General features: G+C 36.9%; 1 protein-coding gene and 1 pseudogene across 1 annotated transcript; both read right to left on the reverse strand.

Moving 5' to 3' along the window:
• Positions 1–6,710: 6,710 nt before the first annotated feature.
• On the reverse strand, positions 6,711–8,645 carry LOC147503200 (dehydrodolichyl diphosphate synthase CPT3-like). Its single transcript, XM_086607984.1, has 2 exons — positions 8,477–8,645; positions 6,711–7,935 (listed from the first exon to the last, which is right to left on the reverse strand). Exon 2 carries the CDS (start codon positions 7,921–7,923, stop codon positions 7,051–7,053), a length of 873 nt encoding a protein of 290 aa, XP_086464110.1. The 5' UTR covers positions 7,924–7,935; positions 8,477–8,645; the 3' UTR covers positions 6,711–7,050.
• Positions 8,646–12,933: 4,288 nt separating this feature from the next.
• On the reverse strand, positions 12,934–13,453 carry LOC147503201 (chaperone protein ClpC, chloroplastic pseudogene; annotated as a pseudogene).
• Positions 13,454–21,253: the final 7,800 nt, after the last annotated feature.

Below are 21,253 nucleotides of genomic sequence, written 5' to 3' on the forward strand. Positions count from 1 at the left end.
TTGCTTCAACCCATACAAGCTCTTTATCAGCTTGCATACTAGGTGCTCCTTGCCTTTGACCTCAAACCCCTCTGGCTGGTCCATGTAGACATCTTCTTCAATGTCTCCATGAAGAAAAGTTGTCTTAACATCTAGCTACTCAACCTCCAGGTTCATACTTGCGGTCATACCCAATATCACCCGGATAGAAGTCATCTTCACTACAAGAGAGAAAATCTCATCAAAGTCAATACCTTTCCTTTGACCAAATTCCTTCACAACAAGGTGAGCTTTGTGCCTTGGGTGTGGATTGTTCTCCTCATGCTTGACCTTGTAGATCCACTTATTTTTGAGAATTTTTCATCCTTGTGGTTTCTCAACCAACTTATAAGTGTGATTCTTTTACAAAGAATCCATCTCGTCATGCATGACCTTCAACCACTTCTCTTTGTCTGTACCTTCAAAAGCCTCTTGATAGTACATAGGTTCTCCACCAGCAGATAGTAAAACATACGTATATGGTGGATACCTAGTTGAAGCTAGTCTCTCTCTGTCTGACCTCCTTGCCCCATCTGCTGGTGCCTCAGGAGGATGCACTTCTGCTTGCTCTAGTGGTGGTTCATGCACTTCATTTACATCTTCTATACCAATAGATTCCATCCCATCATGAGCAATAAGATTCTCATTATGAGCTTCAAACTCATGGTTCTCTGCATTCTCAATGCCTTCTGCATGTTCCATTGTAGGAACTTCTGGTTCTAAATCAATAAGATCATTAGTGAAAGCCTGTAGCTTCTCAACCTCCTCAAAGTCTGCTATGGTTTAGTCTTCCAAGAACACAACATCTTGACTTCGGAATATCTTCTTATTAATCGGATCATAGAGTTTGTAACCAAACTTTTTATCTCCATAACCCAGAAAAATGCACTGCTTGGCTTTGTCATCAAGCTTGGATCTCTCATCCTTCGGAATATGCACAAATGCCCTGCACCCAAATACCCTCAAATATCCATAATCAACATCTCTGCCTGACCATACTCTCTCTAGATAATCACTATTCAGAGATTTTGACTGCAATACATTGATCACATGCACGGCTGTACGCATTGCTTCTATCTAGTAAGTTCTAGGTAGCTTAGAGTGAGATAACATACATCTCATCCTCTCTACAATGGTACGGTTCATTTTCTCTGATATTCCATTCTGTTGTGGTTCGCTCATGATGAATCCCATAACTTTGGCAATACTCTTCAAACGGCCCAATGTATTCACCCCCATTATCTGAGCGAATACACTTCAACAACTTCCCTGTCTCTCTTTCCACCATGCTATGAAATTTCTCAAACACGCCAAGTACTTCATCCTTGGTCTTCAAACTATATGCCCATACCTTTCTTGACACATCATCAATGAAGGTCACAAAGTATAAAGCTCCCCCGTGGGACTTCACTTTTATAAGACCACATAAGTCTGTGTGCACTAGTTCAAGGACATTGTCCTTTCTGTGAGACGGGAATCTTTGGAAAGACACCCTGTGTTGCTTTCCTACCAAACAGTGAGTACATCTATTTAAATGTGTACCTTTGATGTCTGGCAAGACCTTCTGCTTAGCAAGAACTTTCATCCCTTTTTCGCCCATATGACACAATCTCTTGTGCCACAGTTCGGAGAAAACTTCTTCTTCTTCCTCATTCACTTCTGCTTTACACAAACTAGCCTGTGTTTTGTAAAGAGAGTAAGTTTTCTTCCCTCTGGCTACTACAATGGAACCTCTGCTCAGTTTCCATACCCCGTTACCAAACGAGTTTACAAAGCCATCGTCATCTAACTTCCTAGCCGAAATTAGGCTTCGCCGAATGTAAGAGACATGCCTTACATCCTTTATGTCAAGGTGTAGCTGACATTGGTTTCTACATGAATATCACCAATGCCTATAATCTTCGAGACCCCACTGTTACCTATCTTCACCTCACCATATTCACCACAGTTGTATGTAGTGAAGAATCTCCTATGCAGTGTGACATGATAAGATGCTCCTGTATCTATCACCCACTCTATATCCTAGCCTAAGGTACTAAGATAGCACACACCATAATCTGACACAATTCCCACTAGGTCCTCGACTAGTGCGGTAGTATCTCTACCTGTGTTTTCGTTCCTTTGCATCATGTCTTCATGTACACAGTTATTCTTCTCATCCCTCTTCGTTTCTCATACTCATATCCGTGACCCTTGGTAGCACAATAGTAACATTGCCTCTCTGCCTTAGGAGTTCTAGCTTCACCCATAGATTTACTTCTGTCATCATCTCTAGAACGAGATGGTTTTCTATTTCTACCTCTGCCCCGTTTCTCTGTGACAAGGATCTCTGAGTGAGAGGAGATGCCTTTTGAACTCCTTCTAGTCTCCTCATTCAACAAAGACGCGGTAGCCATCTCCATGGAAACGATTCCATCTTTGGCTGCTCCGTGTAGAGAGACTGTTAATGTCTCCTAACTTTAAGGTAGAGAGCCTAAGAGAAACAAAGCCTCAACTTCGTCTCCTAAATTAATCTTCATCAAATGCATCTGATTGATGGTATTCTGTACTTCGTTAAGATGCTCAGACATTGAAGAACCTTATTGGTACTTCGTGTTGGCAAACTTCTTAATGACCAACACTTTGTTTCCGCCTGACTTCCTCTCATAGAGGTCTTTGAGTTTCTTCCACAAGCCAAAAGCTGTAGTCTCTTGGGATACATGGTGAAAGACACTGTCGTTAATCCATTGTCGAATGTACCCAATTGCTTTTCTGTCAAGCTTGCTCCACTCAGCCGCAACAACTGATTTCGGTCTTTCTCCTCCATTCTCAATGAGTTGTGTCAAGTCCTTGCAATAAAGCAAGTCTTCCATCTTGGCTTTCCAAATAGTGTAGTTCTTCCTATTCAAACTCGTCATGCGAGTGTTCACGGAATTGTCCATCTCTACAAGTTATTTAAACTCAAATTTTTTCTCAGGAGTTTTGTTAAACACCTTCCGACCAAGATTTGGATAACACCCTAGGTTAATCTAACCTAGCTCTTATACCACTTGTTGGGGTTTATACCAATACCAATCGATTTTCCGCTACACAGATAACTTGTATTTGAACAATAACAACTCCAGACAACAATATAAATATTCTCTACAACCAACTAACATGCCCAACTCGCTAAACAACTATTAACAACATATAATAATGTAAAGCAGTAAAAGCATACCACAACACAAAGATATATCATGGTTCGGCCAATGGTGTCTACTTCCACAAGAGTTAATCCTTTTATAAAGTGGGAAGGAAGATTACAATCACTCCTTGTAGTTTCTCACCTTACTAGATTACTCTTCTCTCTTTACAGGTTTGTCTCTCTGTAAAGGTTATCTCTCAATCTTGATTGCTTTCAAGATTGGGTTTCTATCTCCGTTCTTGTGTATTTTCGTGTCTTCTGACTTAGTTAGGTTTTGCCAAAAATCCCAATTTGTATTGCAAACTCGCGGTTCACAAAAAATAGAATCTTGCCTAAAATAGGCATATGGAAGTCAACAATCAAAGGCAAGAGGATGGTCCAAAAGTTCGAGGTTTAGAAAAACAAACAACTACTTGACAAGGCAAACTCCTTTTCTCCTGTGTGAGGATAATTCCAACACCATTTACTTTCTTTTACCTTGACCTTTCTAGCTTCAAAATCAATAATTACATTTAAACAAAATATGAAAATAAACGTCTATATTTGTGAAAGCATATTTTAAATAAAGGTAACATTTCTTTTATTTGATAATCCATCTCCCTCCTCAAATATTTTTTGTACAAGTTAGTGTTTAAAATAGATAACATGTTTATATTCACCTTTAGTCGATTATTCTAACGTAAAAACAAACATGTTTTTAGAAGTCAACAACTCCTTTTCTCCTCATGTGATAGGATAATTCCAACACCATCTACTTTCTTACCTTTTATAGTGGGAAAATATGGGATTTGCTTTTGCCATGGTTTTTTCCCATGGCAAATAATTTTTCAACTTTTTGGAAATATTCTTATTTGGTTTTCAAACTTGGAAAAAAAATCTAAACAAACAAACTCCAACTTCAAAATGAACAAGCACCTCCATTCTTCAAAATTTGATGTTGGTGTCAAAATCTAGTCCAACATAAGTTTTTGCATTTTTTTAAGGCATGAACCTCAAATGATATCCAACTTTGTATAAAATAGAATTACATATATATTTTATCTTGTCTAAGTAAACAAAATATGAAAATAAACCGTTAAAATATATTTGTGAAAGCATATTTTAAATAAATTTATTAACATTTCTTTTATTTGATAATCCATCTCCCTCCTCAAATATAATATATATTTTGTTTTACAAGAAATCAAGTTAGTGTTTAAAATAGTCATAACATGAATCTCTTTAATCGTTGACTTCCATGTAAAATTGTCCAAATAATTTATATTCTCTTCCGACAAATTCAGTTTGATTAACTCATTGTTTTCATGAGTGGATTTCAACTTCCTTGAGTACCTCGCATCCTATTCCAAGGCAACCAAAAATGACACTGTAATTATAGAGAAAGAGAATACAAAAACTTTATAACGCACAAATATGACATGTTTTGCAATTTCAGAAAATTATCTTATCTGTTTCATACAATCCATTCTTTTGTAATTAAAACACCAGTGCCACTCTTTTTTGTATTTTCGTGTTGATATAAACAGCTAAGTTTAGTTAAGCATTAACCAAGAGAAGAATTAGGCTCATTTGTTGACATAAGACATGAAAAGTCCCATATGATGCATATACATTTAACAAAATTAATAGCTAACAAATATCAAGAGTCATTGTAGAAAACTAATGGGCCTACTTTTTTTTTCAATAGAAGTCAATCAAGTAAGGAGGCCTGTCACTCTCTTAAAAAGCAAATGCAAATGTACAGAGGAACAGCACTTTCGAAAATCCAAGATCAAGAGGGCGATGAACAAATTCCTGTTTACCAAAACAAGGGTCAAATGAGAAAGTAAAAAAAGCTTTTTCCAGTTTCATGTTTCTGATGCCAACACTGCAAAAGAAATCAGAATAAAAATTAACAAACAACCTAGAGTTCATAAGTTCGTGCCTATAAAGACATAATTGAGTCATAATTAAGACATTAAACTGTGAATATCAGATTATGAAGAGAGAGATGCGAGCATCATTTGGCAAATTTTTTTTGCCCGTAGGGGCATTTCAATGGGCAAAAGAGTTTATGGATTCTATTTTCCCACTTCTAGTGGGAAAATATCATTTGCCGGCTAACAGAGAATTTTTGCCTCCTCTTCCGACAAATGGTGCATCTAGAGAAAAATAAAATTTGCAATTTGCTTTAGATATCCAGGCAATGAGTGGGTTCATGAAAGAATGCAAGTTAGTAATGAGGAGCTGAACTTATGCTCATTTATTAGGACAAAATTTTATTCAACAAACTTATAGTGAATGGCAAGGCAAAAAAATGTTGATAAAGACGGGAAATGACTCGGTTCACCCAGCTCTAAACAATGCCCACTTAAATTAGTAGTAGTATATGGGGCGCGGTATTGGCACCCCCATAAATGAGACTAACACCCCTTTGACAAAAAGTAAAACAATAATAGTTATTTTTTAGATGTCCTTTTACACTCCACATGCCCATAGTTCTACGGCAGACAATTGCCGCGAGATCTCATATCCCACGACAGGCAGTTGCCGCGATATCGCACAATCCACAGTATTGGATTGCTGCGAGATCCTATATCCCACGGCAGGCACTTGCTGCAGTATATTTTTTTTGCGTTTTTTGTTTTTGTTTTTTTTTTCCACTTCAAATTTTGCATATTGAACACACACAATATATAGATAACTCATTTTCTTATTTAAAATTTCTTTATACACTTCAAGAATACACACCAAAACCATGACAAAAAAAATATACACTCGAACCATAATTTTGCTATCTCACGGCAAATATTTTCGTATGTTATAAGAAAATTTTGTGATCAAATTAATGAATAAGAGTTTTGATAATTAACACAAGCAAAGACTCCATTTTTAGTAAACAAAATCATTTCGGCAACTAACTTTTTTTTATGGTGGCTATTAAAAAAAAGAGATCCACGACAACCACCTTCCGTGGGATATAGGATCTCGCGGCAACCCAATGCAGTAGATTGTGTGATCCCGCGGCAGCTACTTGCCGTTAGTGTTTTTTGTGTATTTAATGGAGGGGTGCTAGTACCGTTGAATTGGTCAAATGGGTGCTAGTCTGGGAGTGCCAATACCGAGCCCCAATACTCATTTCCTGTCTTCATCTAATCATCTTCATCAACATGCGGAGACAACAACTCAAAAAAATGTACACATCGAAACTTTTTTTAAGTTTATACGGATCAGTAACTAAAAGAGGATTTATTTCTTTTTTCGATGCAAGTTTAAAAAAGGTTCAGAACTGTCTTCGTAGATATTGGACTCGTGGACACAGGGAGAACATAGAGGACTATTTGTCTTTTGTTTCTGAAGATAAATTCCAGATATCATTCCATCCACTATATCACGTCGCCTATCAAGTTGGACACCAACGGTAAAATAATTACCATGTTGATAAAGATAGGACCGATCACGTATACTGTCCCTCCCTACCAGAGAATGTTAAAAGCCTAAAAGTATATTTTCTTTAAATGGAAAAAAATGGAGAAAAGTAGAAGAATGAAGAAAGAGAAACAATTTTTTTTATGGGATCACTGAAGAAGAAAAGATTCTGCACTCTTATCACTGAAAGAGCATATTGGGTTTTGGGTACAGACTCCTCTGTGTCTGTAGCCATTCAGTAAAACAGCAAAGGAAATAAAACTGATACACAATCAATATACTTGTATACATTAACCTGGATCACGGCTTTCTTGGAAGAAGAACCAGCGACTGGAGCCTACAGAAAACTTCTTTCCACAACTTCGCCAAAATCCGTTCCAGTTGTACATTACAGCTTAAGCTCAGCCAGAAAGAGATTACAAACAGTGGAGCCATACCACAATCTACATGTATAAGTTTCACAATTGCTTCTTTTTCTTCTCTAAGTAAGGCTGGACCCGTTGGTAGCTCAATATACCCCACACCAGGTGCCGTAGGGAGATTTCTGGCCAAAGAGCAGAAGGTGAATACAAGTAGCAGCACGTAGTCTGCCATAGAAGGAAATTGCTCAGACGGGCTTCACCAGATGTACGGACTAAGATGTCCGGGTCTGGGGCCATCGCCATATAGAAGTGCTTCTCAATGTCAGCCAACTTAATAGGACACTCATTATCAATCATCTGCCTAATTGCTCTACTTGCATCTTTGTTGACCTCCTTAGATTTCAATCCTTGAATCTCAGACCTTCTCTCATTGTAAGTCTCCTGCACAGCATGTACAATCTCATCTGTAGAACTATACGCTATACAGACAAAAAGAACGCACTTATCATTTTTGGCAGTAGCAGCCATAGCCTTCTCAGCAGCTAATCTTACAGACTCGCGCAAGAGCTGCAGATTTCCCACAAAATGCACCCTAACTCCAAAACTCTTCACTATGCTCTCTTCTTTGAGCAAATCTTCGATCTTGTCCTGCATCAGATTCATCACACTTTCGACTTCTTGAGGCTTCCGTCTGAAATTGTCAATGCTGAAGGCATACACAGTCACGTACTTGACTCCCAGTTCGTAGCAATACTTGAGCATCGACATGAGAGCCAGGAACCCAACCCTGTGACCTGTCCCTTCATTTACATTGCCTTTACGAGCATATCTCCTGTTCCCATCCATGATGAAGGCAATGTGGTTTGGAATAGGGCCCACAGAAAGCACACGGAAAATGCACTTTCGCAGGAAGATACACATATTCTTCTGATCAAAACAACTCTGAAGTGACCTACACAAAGCCTCCATTTGAAAATGGACCTGTTATTGTAAAAGAAAACTTTAGTTAAGACTCTGAAATCTTAATATATGAGAGGAATAGCAAAGTCTACCAAACCTTGCATACATATACTTGATTAGATAAGAACAATACATGACTGAGAATGACTACAACTGTCCACAGGGATTTGAATGATCATAACAAAAAATACTCTATTAAAGTTAAGTAGTTAAAAGCATTACAACAGGTCCTAACTACACTTAATTAATTGGCACAGGACACACACAGTTTTCAACGATTTAACAATGACAACGGAACGAAAGAACATAACAGACAAAAGATGAAGAAATGGTCATACACATTAGCAAGTTAGGATAATCTAGGTTGTATTAATTATTGTTTCAAAATAAAAGATTTTGCCTTAATCTCATTGTTTAAAAATGCACATAGTAAGAAAACACCCAACAAGAGTTTCTCATTTTTAGGCATTTCATCAAACAATTATTTGAAATCTAGATTTCTATAAACGGAATTTGACTAAGCTGATTAGTTGTAGCTTAGTATATGAATAAAGAAGCTCACCTGATTAAGCACGACAACCTCGCTATCAGACCAAAAAATGGTAACAGATCAACAACAACTTTGAACACTTGTAGACCCGTTTAGTCATGTGAGATGCCTGCCCATATGGGTAACTATCAATCCCCCAAATCACGATATATATCGCTCGACATTTTACATTTTGGGGACTACGTAAAATTCGACAATATATCATGGCATATTCTAATATATCGATGATAATCGAAATATCATAGCTATATGCCAAAATATATCAACATGTAAAAAAAAGGAAATCTAATTAGATCCAAAGATTTATTAATTTCCTTTAGAAGGATTTATTTGAAAAAGATCCTCATTGATTCACAAAAAAGTAATTTGAAAAGAAAAAAAATAATTTAATTGAATAATTAACATTTGTTCCGTATTATCCGCTCAAGGCAACTTGTGTGGGTATGCACACTCTCATTGGATTAACTTTGGGATTGAGATTAATAACGTTAGGATTAACCCTGTCCACTTTACATTTTACCAAAAACAGCTTGTCAACTAAACAAATCTGCATTTTCTTCCTGCCCAAACTTCTTTGGGAGGAGAGTTGTAGAACACATGCATAATTGGATTAGGTTACAAGCCTTATATCATGGTTATTCCCCACCAATAGAATGTTAGCAATGGTCTTTTCCATGCTTGAAGTCTTGACCAGTCAACGCACCTATATAAGATGGACGAGACTACACAAGAAACATGTTCTGGTTTTTCTTACTTGTTTTCGTTTGATTATTGAAAAACAAAAAAAATCTTTCACTTTGATTGTTAGCCGGCTGCCCGGCTCAGTTCGAAGTGAAAACGAAGTGATCGTTATGAATTCCTTTCCATCTCCAGTCTTTTCCATTTGTTGGTTATACAAAAGCAAGGCCGAAAGTTTTGGGATTTGAAGCTATTTCGGACCCTCCCAAAACCGATACATATCGGAAAAATCAAAAAATCGGATTAATATATCGTTTTTGCCCATTTTGGTGATAATATTCAAAAAATGAGGATATATAGGAAATATCGCCAATATATAACGATATATATAGAGTGATATAACGATATATATCGGGATATATCGGTCAACAGTCAACAAAATCGGTAAAAAATCAACCGTCCAACCAAGTCAAACGATATATATCAAATATATCAGAATATGTCAGAATATATCGCCGATATATATTTTTATATCAGTTTAAAATTAATTTAATTTTCAGAGTCGATATTTCAAATGTTTCGAAATCAGTAGGCTGAAAAAACGATAAATATCGGCAAAAAATCGATTTTTCGAACAATATTTTCGGCCCTGGACAAAGGTAGTGAATAATACGTATACAGTATGAACCTCGTGTCAGTCGAGTGTTTCTGTGAAATTCTCTTGGGATCCATCAGGCCTAACAATCTTTTATTTCTATGGCTTCTCATTCCCGTCAACAAACATAAATTAATTTAAAGTCGAACAAGTTAATCAACTGGCGTTGCTACAATCTAACTAGCAATATACAAATTACAGAATTTCAATCAAGGATGAAAGATTTTTCATTTTTGCAGCTTTAGCACAATTGAATCAATATGTGTAGAACATATGAATAATTCACAAACATAAATGGGGCGAGTGAATCATGTACTTAAACTTGGTAGAGTAGAAATCACTGAAATATAAAAGATTGAAAGTGAATTTGGTAGAAAAGAGAAAGAAGATAGGCTGGAAGAAAATGAGTTTTCTTCCCTAAATTAAGTCAATCGATACATTCTCTCTCTTTTGACTTTTAAGATTGGGTAAATTCCCTAATCACCCGTGATAATGTCATTTTGTTCCAATCCGGCGGCCATTGTTAGCAACCCACTAGTTGCTGATAAAATGTGCTTTGTTGCTATTTGTGGCCAAATTAGAAATACATTGACATTATCATGGCCGAATCAAGAATTTACCCTTTAAGATTTGTTCATATTAATTAGTTACCAAAATCAAAGATTTTGACTGGCTGTTTTTGGTAACATGTAAAGTGGACGGTGTTAATCCAAACATTATTAATCTCAACCCCAAAGATAATCCAGTGAGAGTGTGCCCACCCACAACCTCTCTGAATCCGAACTCATTTTTCAAACAAAGTAAAAATGAAATAAAATTGAATTAATTAAAGTCTATTAAGTATTTCAAATTTCATATCAGATCCAAAAAAAAAAAAAAAAAATACATAGACATATAATGAGAAGATGGGAATCAATTAAGCTCTTCAGATCATCAACAAACCTTACACCTCATCTTCATTCAATCAAACACAATTTATTCTCCTCTTAAGATCAATAATTAGTAGAAGATGAAGAAATTTTGACTATTTGAGTCTAATGAGGAAGATGAGTTGAGAGGGTTTTGAGGTGTAAAATCTAACTAATTTAAAGAGACCTAGCATTCTGACACTGCGCGATGCGTCGGTTACACTCTTATTTGGTGCTAAAAAAAATAAAATAGGGGTAATTTCATAATTAACAATACTAGCAAAATGCACGTGCTCTACACATGAACGACACACAAAATTTATTGAAGAGAATGTGAACATAGTTATCAAGAGGAGAGCTATGTCAGATTGTTACTAAGGGGTTGTTTGTTTTTTGGTTTTTTAGCGTTCAGAGGCGCTGAAACATAAGTTTTCAGCGTTCAGCGTTCTCAACAGTTGTTTGTTTTCCCAATTGTCTTAAGCGTTCAGCGCCAAAATCGTCTTCAGCGTTCCGCGGTCTCACAGCTCCTGAATGCTGAAATGAGAAACGTGAAGCACTTGTTTTTTAGAGTTCAGCAATCAGCATTTAGCATTTAGAAGGTGGGTTATTCAGCATTCAGAGGCTCAAAAAAACAAACGACCCCTAATTAATTTATTATTAATTTATACATGAAATTCAAAAAATCTAGCAAAGCTGCACGTGTAACAAATACTACAATTTAAAAATCATGTACATTACATTACATTCATAATACATATTATTGTTTAAATATAATTTTCTGTTTACAAATAATTTCTAATGCACTTGTCATGAGAACAATCTAAGTACATGAAAAAAAAAATGGGAGGAAAAAAAAGATGAATGTATATGGTCCTCAAAGTCTTTGTGACACATTTGAAGGACGTGATCTGCACGTGGATAACAAATAGATCATGTTGACAGGTATTTATATTTGAATATAATATTGGTGTCTACATTTAATTTTTATCAAATTATGTTAGCATACTAAGTTCATTAGCTTCTGAAACGGGCATGCTAAAAGAATATAGAAGCCATTAAATATCGTTATAGCATATATCTGCCCATACATACAAAAAAAATCACATAGTGGCAACATATATATTCTTAGAAAAAATGTTACGTAAAATGTTACGTGGTTTTAGAGGTGGAACTTAGAAGTGTGGAACACAATTAGGTAATGTTGTGTAAGTTCATAAAACAAAAATGCAATTGTCCATCATAGGTTCTAAGTTGAATTGAAGTCTCTACGGCATGGTAAACATAGTCACAAAGAATAATTGTTTCCTCTAAATTTGACGAAGAAAGATAGTAATTGCCCCCTCCATTCCATAGACATAAAAAAAAAAAAAATAATAATAAGTAAAAACTTCTACTAAATTAGCAATCTGTAAGAGGTGGACTTTCCTTAAATACAACAGACACCTTAAAGGGTCTTGACCATAATAATTAAAATAAAAAAGACGTGAATACTAATCATTAATGTTTTCCTAATGTTCACAATTTTACAGTATTACAAAGATTTTTTTCCCCGACTTCTAAATGTACATGCTGAAATGGCAATATGCAAGGTACATCCTTGAATGACACCCAAATCTTATAGAGCAACTTTAGATACGGGAATGAGACCCAGAGATAACTTGATTATTAGGCCAAGAAATCGAGGGGAACAAAACATTTGCAACACTCCACGCAGTGATGCAAGTTTTGCAATGTGACGGCATGTTGGTGAAGGAATTTTGTGCTTCACCATATTCTTCTTGTAAAATATGAGTAGGGCAGCGTGGCCTAAAATTTGCTTCCCATCTGAATCACGATACTTCCAAGTACCTCAAGGTGCAGAAAATGCACCAATCCTTCAAAGAGTAATCGACAAACGGTTTGAGCACATGCACAATAAACTTCGGTTTGGCTAGAAAAAGAAAAGATGACATACTATTAAGATATGAAAGTGATGTCGGAACCCCGAGAACAAAGCGAGGGGCCGGGAGAGATAGAATGTTCACCTAATCCATCACACAATAATTTATGTCTATATTACAATGTTATTTCGGAACATTTGCTCTCCCGATAAATTCTCCTGCCTATGCCTTTGAAATGCATTCGAAGATAGCGTGACAATACCTGTATGTATATAACAAATAACTAAATCTATCTAAATGTAATTAAAAATACAAATAACATGCTTGTGAACATCATATGCGGAAGAGCTATTTACCGCAGTAATGCTGGCTTTGGGGCAACGATTCCAAAGTCCCACTACTTCCGTTAAGCCTTTGTAACATTTCCATCGGCATCGGCGTCCACGATAACAGAATCCCCTCCTTGATATCTCCAGCATCTTCTCAGCCATGTTGTCCTCTAAAAGCCTCATTATTGCTCTCCTTAGAGGTCTTACTCCATAGCTTCGGGCCGTATCCTTCATCAACAACTCTGTCTCTAAATCGTGCAGTAGCACGAAGCTCTATTTCCTTGGCCTTTAGCCTCTCAAATACCTCCTTCAACATTATATCTGCAATATCCTTGACTTCCAACTTCGTAATCTGCTTGGAAGACAATCATCTCGTCTAACCTGTTCGGGAACTCGTCTCTAAAATCTTTGCTTCAATTCCTCGGTAACCGTGCTCTTTATCCGGTTGTAGTCTTGTCCCTTCTCATCATAGTCGAGATTGAATCAATCGACGGGCCTCCTTTTTTCAATTACACTTTCCTACCAACATTGGAGGTCATTATCGGTGGCGTATTTTTTTAAAATCAACGGTCGATCGACCCTTGCTATCCATTAACCTCCCATCTTCTAGAATCTGAAGCATCATATTGAAGACATCGGGGAGCCTTCTCTATCTTGTCAAAGAGGACCACGATTATAGGGTAAATGAAACGGCTTTAGTAAAAGACCACCCTCGATGTAGGCGACATAACCCGGTGGTGAACCAATCAGCTTGAGACGGTATGCCTCTCCATAAACTCACTCATATCAAAGGTTGGATCATGGCTTCCTCGGAGAACCAAAGTAATAGGTAGCCAGCGTTTTAGACTCCAACTTTCCAACACGGTTGGACCTGAAAATATGAAACTTCGCGATAGGCGATTTGGATTCTTCACCCCAACACGGGCTCGGCAGATGGCACGGCTAATAGCTTTGACGGCTTCATCCCGACTAATGATTCTTCGGTGGAGTGTGTCTTCCATCTTGAGGAGTTTATCGGACTCATCACTTGATACTTTGTCAACTTGGATTCCACCATGAAGACACAATATCTTTGTTAACTTAACCACATCACGAACCATTCCTCAACCGGTTGTAGTTCAAAGGGCCATAAATGTAGACCGGTCTTATTGAAGTCCAGTTCACATCTCTCGATAGTAAGTTTTTTCGTGTCAAGCTTTCCTTTGTGCATACTCTTTGGATCTACTTGCATCAACCTATCATACAGATCCACACAAGTTAGAAGAAGATCTAAGGATCGAAACTTCGAATATAACTAATTGCTTTCGGTTCCACTTTGCTTTCAATGAGATAAAAGCCAAGGGTTTTGTCAACTATGAGTTTCGAACAAGAAAATAATGTCCCGAAAGCATGTCTTACGCCACAGTTACATCCGAAAGCAGATTAACTGCGGATCGTTAAAGGGATATTTCCCTAACGTAAAGGACTAAAAGGCTCTTCGATGTATCTATTGAAAGCTGAAAATATGGGCTTCTTTTTTTTCAACAACCAAATAGACTCCCAATATTCTTTGAAGACCTCAGGACTCATATTTAAGATTTTGAGGGAAACATTAATGGGCTTAAATTAATTGGCGATGAAAACGGTTCCGCCTTTTGCTTCATACTCAAGAACACCATCTTATGATTCTTGTTTGAGTAAAGTTTCGCATTACATAAACCAAATTATAGCTAAACAGAATCGAAAGTGCATGATCATAACTCACCTCAACATGAGGCAAATGAGATCGATTTGAGATATACACTGCCGATGAACAATATATGTACCCTAGATTGTACGTAATCAGTTATTAGTGCATATACTTAAGACTTCTTTGGTTGACAATTAGAGATTAAGTAGATCAAATGTTGTCCAATCACAAAGGTGAAAAGGCTATTGGGATTTAGGATCTTACCGTTCAAGTTTTGGTAGCGCATCCAAGAGATTGGTTCTACTTCCTCTGCCTCTCGTCCTAAATTCCAAAAGTTATTAATTGAAAATGGGAAAGAAATGAATTCTTATTGAAATGTAGTAAATGCCTCCTTGAAAGCCATGGAAATGAGCATATTATCAATAAAAGGTTCTGAGGCATTACCATTGATATCATATACAACATCGGCTCTACGGATGGCACGGGCTAATAGCTTTGGACATGCTTCATCCCGACCAATGATTCTTTAATCCAACCAATGATTGAAATTCCTAGGACTGAAATACAACAGTTAATACAATTGAAAAAAAGTAATCTAGCCTCTTCCGTATGGAGAAGATGCATAGCCTAAAGGAGGAGCAGGGATATTCTTACCATGGTCGCATCAAATGCATACTGTTTCTCCCGGTGGAAATATGAATTGTTTTGGGACCAACTTTTCCCTTCAAGAACTTATTCACAAAGGCTTAATGTTGGCAAAAGTACCCCTACCATCACCTCGTCATTACCACGATGACTTCCATAGGAATTGAAGTCTCTCCTATCAACCCCACGTTCCATGAGGTACTTCGCTTCTGGACTATCTTTGTGGATGCTACCAGCAGGTGAAATGGGATCAGTTGTAATACTATCCCCAAAGTTAAGCAAGTAGTAGGCATCCTTTACTTCATGTGGGCCAGGAGGAGACATGGACATGCCCTTGAAATAAGGAGGCTCGTGTATATAAGTTGACGTTGGATCCTAGGAATAGAGTTTGCCCGATGGAATGCATACGGTTGATTCCACATTGAATTGCCTTTGGTGATTGCTTCATACATACCCTTAAACATGTGTCCAAAGATTTTTGGATTGCACAACCCGCAAAACCCCAAAAATGGAATTAAGAAATAAAAATAAAATGCTTGAATCGAGCTTAAGATTTCTTACCGCTAGGTTAATGTGAAATACTGCAGAGGCAAAATCTTGGTTTGTTATGATGGGATAATGGGTCCGGGTGTCTTTCCAAAGCATACCCTACAAAATGAGAGCACGGTAACAATAGAATTCCGGTCAAAAACTTTATGGAGGGGCTTACGCCTACTAAATTCTATTATTTTCTCGATGGAAACCATGTACAATGACATAAGGGACCATTAATTTGGCAAAACCATTTCAGAATTTAATCTACAATCTTTTGCATCTCACCAAGCAAGCCTAAAAAGTGGAAACAATGGAATATCTTACATCCTCAGGCTTTCTTCATTCGATGGCCATATATCCCCTGAAAAATATATCTTTCCGTTTTTGCTTACAAAAGTCCATACAACATTTTTGAAACTATTTTAAGCATCTCAAAAAAAAAATGATCATCAGCATTCTAATGCAATTGATACCTTAACCAAATGAGTTTATTTAAGGCGAGTTCAAAGTTATGGAATGTGTTTTAAGTTGTTGAATTCAATTTTTTTGAATTGACATCATATAAAGAAGAATGGTAGTGAAATCCTACATTGTAAGAGACTTCAAATATAAAGAAGCACGTGCAGTAAGAAAGTTTTGCATTGCTTTTATTCAACAATATTGCAATCCCATTGCATTTACAATAAGAAATAAAAAAAAACTAAGAATGTTACAACAATGAATTCTTTATGTGAACCAAGAGTAGATTACCTTAGATATATAGCTAAAGCATTTCTATAAACAAAATCCGATGAGAACAGAGAAAGTGAAATGAATCAAACCTTTGCAAGCAGGCCTCTAAACTATTAATTCTATGGAGTCCTCTTTTGCATGCTGGTAATCCACATACACATCTATTTATCTTTTCTATCAATATTTTGAGATTGGGCCCCTTGCAAAGAGATTAGAGACAAAATGGTTAATAAAATGAGACGTAACATCAAACTCAAAAACATTGGAATGATATATGAGAAAAAACAAAGGTATGTTAAGAGATGAATTTACATGAACTGTGGGCAATAAGATCAAAATTCTCGATGACAATCTTCATGGTAGACTATAAAAGTGATGGTCAGAATTCACTCACCCAATTCGCATCCATCTGTTAAAGAAAAAACTGATTTTATTGATTTCAAGGAGAGTGGCTTTTTCAGGGGATTTGCAAGCAAAGAGTTGGGAAAAAGTTTCAAATCTAGGAGCGAGCTCTCTTTTACTGTAAATTACTCTATTAGGCTAAATAGAATGGCAGAAAGCGAACAACAAACTCGTTATCTAGCTTCTATTTGTATACATTGGATTACTTTCATAGATAACAGAAATGGCTTACTTAGCTGATGAATATTCAAAAGTCACACCCTCACTACAAATAATCACTTGAAGAATATAACTGCGGTATTAAGAATTAAGATTCAACTATGACGTTAGTCTGAAGTTTCATATTAAACCCGTGCCTTTCTTTGGAGAAACCATGTAGCCACCAGCAGTCGATGGAATTTCCCATCCAACATCCGGTTGAAGTTTTGTTGCACAACCGAATTTTCAAAGAACATTACATCCTTTAGAATAGAAAATCGCGACCGGAGAGAAGTACCAAAAGAACTATAAAGGAAATAATCTAAACCGTCTCTCTTCACATACCAGCGGTCAGGATCAAATCTCTAGCTAAAGCAGAAAAAGGATGTTGATCATGCGTGTCCAATCAAAAATCAAAAAGAGGTTTTCCTTCAACGCACTACAAATCAAATGAATATGAGAAGAAAAAACTATGGAAATAGAAACTAAATGTATCGAGAGAGCCTCAAAGAGTTACTGCTGCAATCCAATCTCCCGTGAGAGTAGACTACGCCACTTATCATCATTTTAGCTAAAAACAGGATTTTCTCTTAAAGCTTCTTCATAAGCAAATTCAGTTTGTACAGTGGTGCATATCTTGTTGTCTCCGAGAAAATATGATTTTTTTTTTTTTTTGTTATTTTTACTGTTGGCAAAAGAAAGTGAGAGAGAGAGAGAGACGGAGATTGAGAGGGAGACGGAATGTGAAAAGGACTATATGTATTTATGGTAATTAAAGACACGTAATTAATATTAAGTGGACAAATGGTACAATCGAGGGAACCAAGAGCAACAGAGCCAAGGCTGTGGCGCACGAACCGCCGATGTGAAACCATTGGAAGATACTGCATTTCCTTCTTTAAAAAAAAAAATTCCAAAACATATCAAACTCATAGAGTACCCAAGGACTATTAAAATCAATTTAGCTCAACCAACAAAACAATTCTTCAAAGGGCTTTTGTATTTGAGAAAACAAACAAATCTTTTTCCAAACAAAATTTGAGTGAATAGTAAAGTTTCGACCATATATTATTTCCCATCGATCCCTATATAGTTTCTATCTAAGGTCACATAAAGCTAGGTTCTTATAGAAATTTACTTTGAATATGGAATTTTTTTTCCTCGATGAACGTTAAAACGGCTAAATAGCTTATTGAAACAAAAACAGGGACTAAAGTTAGTGTACCTCGGTTTTTCCTATAATAGGAGTAAATGTCTTTAATGTATTCAACAACGGCAAGTGGATAATTCAATCACAAAGGTCTATATCAATAATGGGATCTGGCGATCGTCCTCCATTTCAACCTCCTCCTCCTACAATAATCCCAAGAAGGTGTAAGATCATCGGGCTAAAATTTTTTAAAACCGTTTCCGAGAGCATCTTAGTTAATCAACAACATAGATAGTACATACAATCTCAACTTCTGTGAGTTTTGTGAACATCGGCAAAGGCAAGTCATTAGCTGCCTTGTACTCATCCACATCTATGATAGTATAGTCTTCCGTAAGTATCGGCAGTTTTGGTTTTTAGCTTCTGTAATACAAAACAATCTCATTAAAAGATTTTCATGACAAATCGATTGAGTTTCTGCTCCATTGAATGGCAATCTCTTTGTAGCTCTCACTATTGTTCTGTCTAATAAAGGCTCTCATGTAGATTCTACTGATGCCGATGATCCATTCCCATACGGTTGGTACCCACTTTTGCGATTAACTCAAACGATACCACTCGTGGACCAATGACAATGTCATCATTTTGGGACCCATTGTCTAAGTTTGCAAGTGATGCAACCTCCAAAATCTGATTCTCCGTGATGGAAATTGTCTCCGGAAGGTGGTGTCCGCGGGATCTGGTGTTATGGAACGAGAACCTTGATGTGGCCCCCTAATTGGTGTAGAGAACCCATCAATACTCGAGCTTAGGAGGTTCTCCAAGACACGAAACTTCGAGAAAAAGATGTCGGTGAAGTGAACTCATTATCCGTGAAAGGAGAAGAAGTGCCCGAATTAGAGATCACTAAACCTGGGTGATAAGGTGGCTAACCGGGCTTCCCGGATACGATAATAGGACTGAATTCATAGTGAGAAGGTGGAAATTTCGACTGGCTACACTATTTCGCAACTTGCATCCAAACAGGATGTTAGTAGTCGAGCAAATGGCACCTCCGTAACGAAGGTGTTGTCCGATGCAAAGGTTCCGGAGGGGAGTAAAGGGAGCAGTGGATGGTTCAAAGGTGAAGGTTGAGAAAACAGGTGGAGAAACTAACGGGTCTGCGTGGCGATAAGGCCCAATGGCAAAGATGGAATTGGGACCGGGGAATAGACATTTGCGATAGAGAAGTGAAGGATAAGAATCCCTTTGGTGTCCTAGCGTAAGGGGTTCCGGGAATGAAGAATGAAGCAGGGAAGAGGGAGGCGCCGGGTAATACAACAAGAGGGATGGGCTGAATTTCCGGTGGAAGCCCCCCGAAAGTTTCGACAACTAATCGCAGTTCGGGGACCCAAAAAAGGCGAATGGCCAATTCGGCTTCCTATTTCTATGAGATCCAAAACACAAATACCCACTCCAAATAATCCCCCATCTTCTTTTCCGCAATGCCCCAAAGACATTACATATGTAAGCTTGTAAAGAGAAATTTCAAGAAAGCTAGCACATACTTTACGTAGATATATAAATCTTGAAAATGAATATTTAAAAAATAAAGAAAAGAGATATCAAGAAAAGGTAGACTTGCACCAAATCATCCAAAAAGAAAGGTTAAAGTTGAAGCAAAACTAAATGAAGGCTGAATCCTACATCCCCGTGCTAGCCACATGCAAGAAACTAATAAGTCTAGTAACAATTTATATTTACAATAACAAAACGGAAGCGGATCAAAAGCATATATAATTAAGAGCATGCCGAACGACCTCAACGGCAGAATTTAGTTCTCATGATCGAGATATGAAATAACTTTTCAGCTATACAACTAAGTTACTTGAAAATCTTCTGATGTATTTTGAACAAAGGAAAAAAAGAAAAAACCAAAACACCAACTTAATTTCCTTTTAAACAACCGATGCTAGAACGAAACTAACATTCCTACCAAAGTAGCGAAATAGTTGCAGATCCTCGAATCAGTAGTTTCCAATATATGAAATTCTTGAATTGGTTAAATGAAATTTTGTGTGTTCGCTACAAAATTGTAAGAAAGTAAAAGATGAAAAGAATGGACAATCACAATTCATTCACTCTTTGGACTATGAAGATGCTGTTCACAACATTTTTTTATCACTTCACTACTATTTGCACTATATTGTATAAAACTCACCCACAACAACGTCTGAGGAGTCTATTACTTTATAAAGCTCACCCCAAATACGTTTACTTTGCCCCTTCTCAAACATTGTATGCCTAACCCGGTCCCTTAAACCATCTTCTTAACCTCCTTCTACAATTTGATTAGCTAAGATCTTCTCGTCGAAAGCATCTACACAATAAAAAGTACACATCACGAACATACATCAACATAAAAAATGCTGGGTTCTTCATTCGGCAGTAGAAAGACAATTAGAAGCAAGGAGAAAAGTCGGTTTTTAGACTATAAAAGAAGTTCAAATCCTTCGGATTGAGAGTTTGAGTTTTTCCCAAATTCCTTCTGTATAGAGTATTTTGATAAGCCCTTGGATGTGGTTTCGTCGGATAAAAGCTTTTCAAAGAAGACAACGTTCTAGGACATGGTAATAGAAAAAAATTAACGAAAAATCTTATTACTTTTAGTTTCTATTGCCTCGAACTTCTACCGAGCGGTTGTTTTTTTTTTTTTGATGGGAAGAGAGACTGCATGTTGGGTAAGAACTAAATAAAAAAATGAAATAGGAGAAGAAGAAGAACTTACCTATTATCTTACAACAATTTTTTTTTCCTTCACAATGCTGTTGTTTTGGGCAAAGCGATCGGAAGAAACTTTAGTTGATAAGAAACTGGAGGTTAAGTGATTAGAGTTTTTAATTTAAGAGATAGAGAAGAGAAGGCTGTTGATCCCAAGTATTTTACAAGAGGGGCAAGAGATAAACCGATTTTTATCTACTTGCTTGCAAAAAAAAAGGGATATGAGATTGAGAGGGAGACGAAAAGTGA

This window comes from Coptis chinensis, chromosome 4, assembly GCF_015680905.1.
Source record: "Coptis chinensis isolate HL-2020 chromosome 4, ASM1568090v1, whole genome shotgun sequence".
In the NCBI taxonomy this organism is placed as follows: domain Eukaryota; kingdom Viridiplantae; phylum Streptophyta; class Magnoliopsida; order Ranunculales; family Ranunculaceae; genus Coptis; species Coptis chinensis.

Excerpts from the sequence above, each read along its gene's own strand:
- LOC147503200 (XM_086607984.1), bottom strand. The coding sequence starts at position 7,923 with ATGGAGGCTTTGTGTAGGTCACTTCAGAGTTGTTTTGATCAGAAGAAT.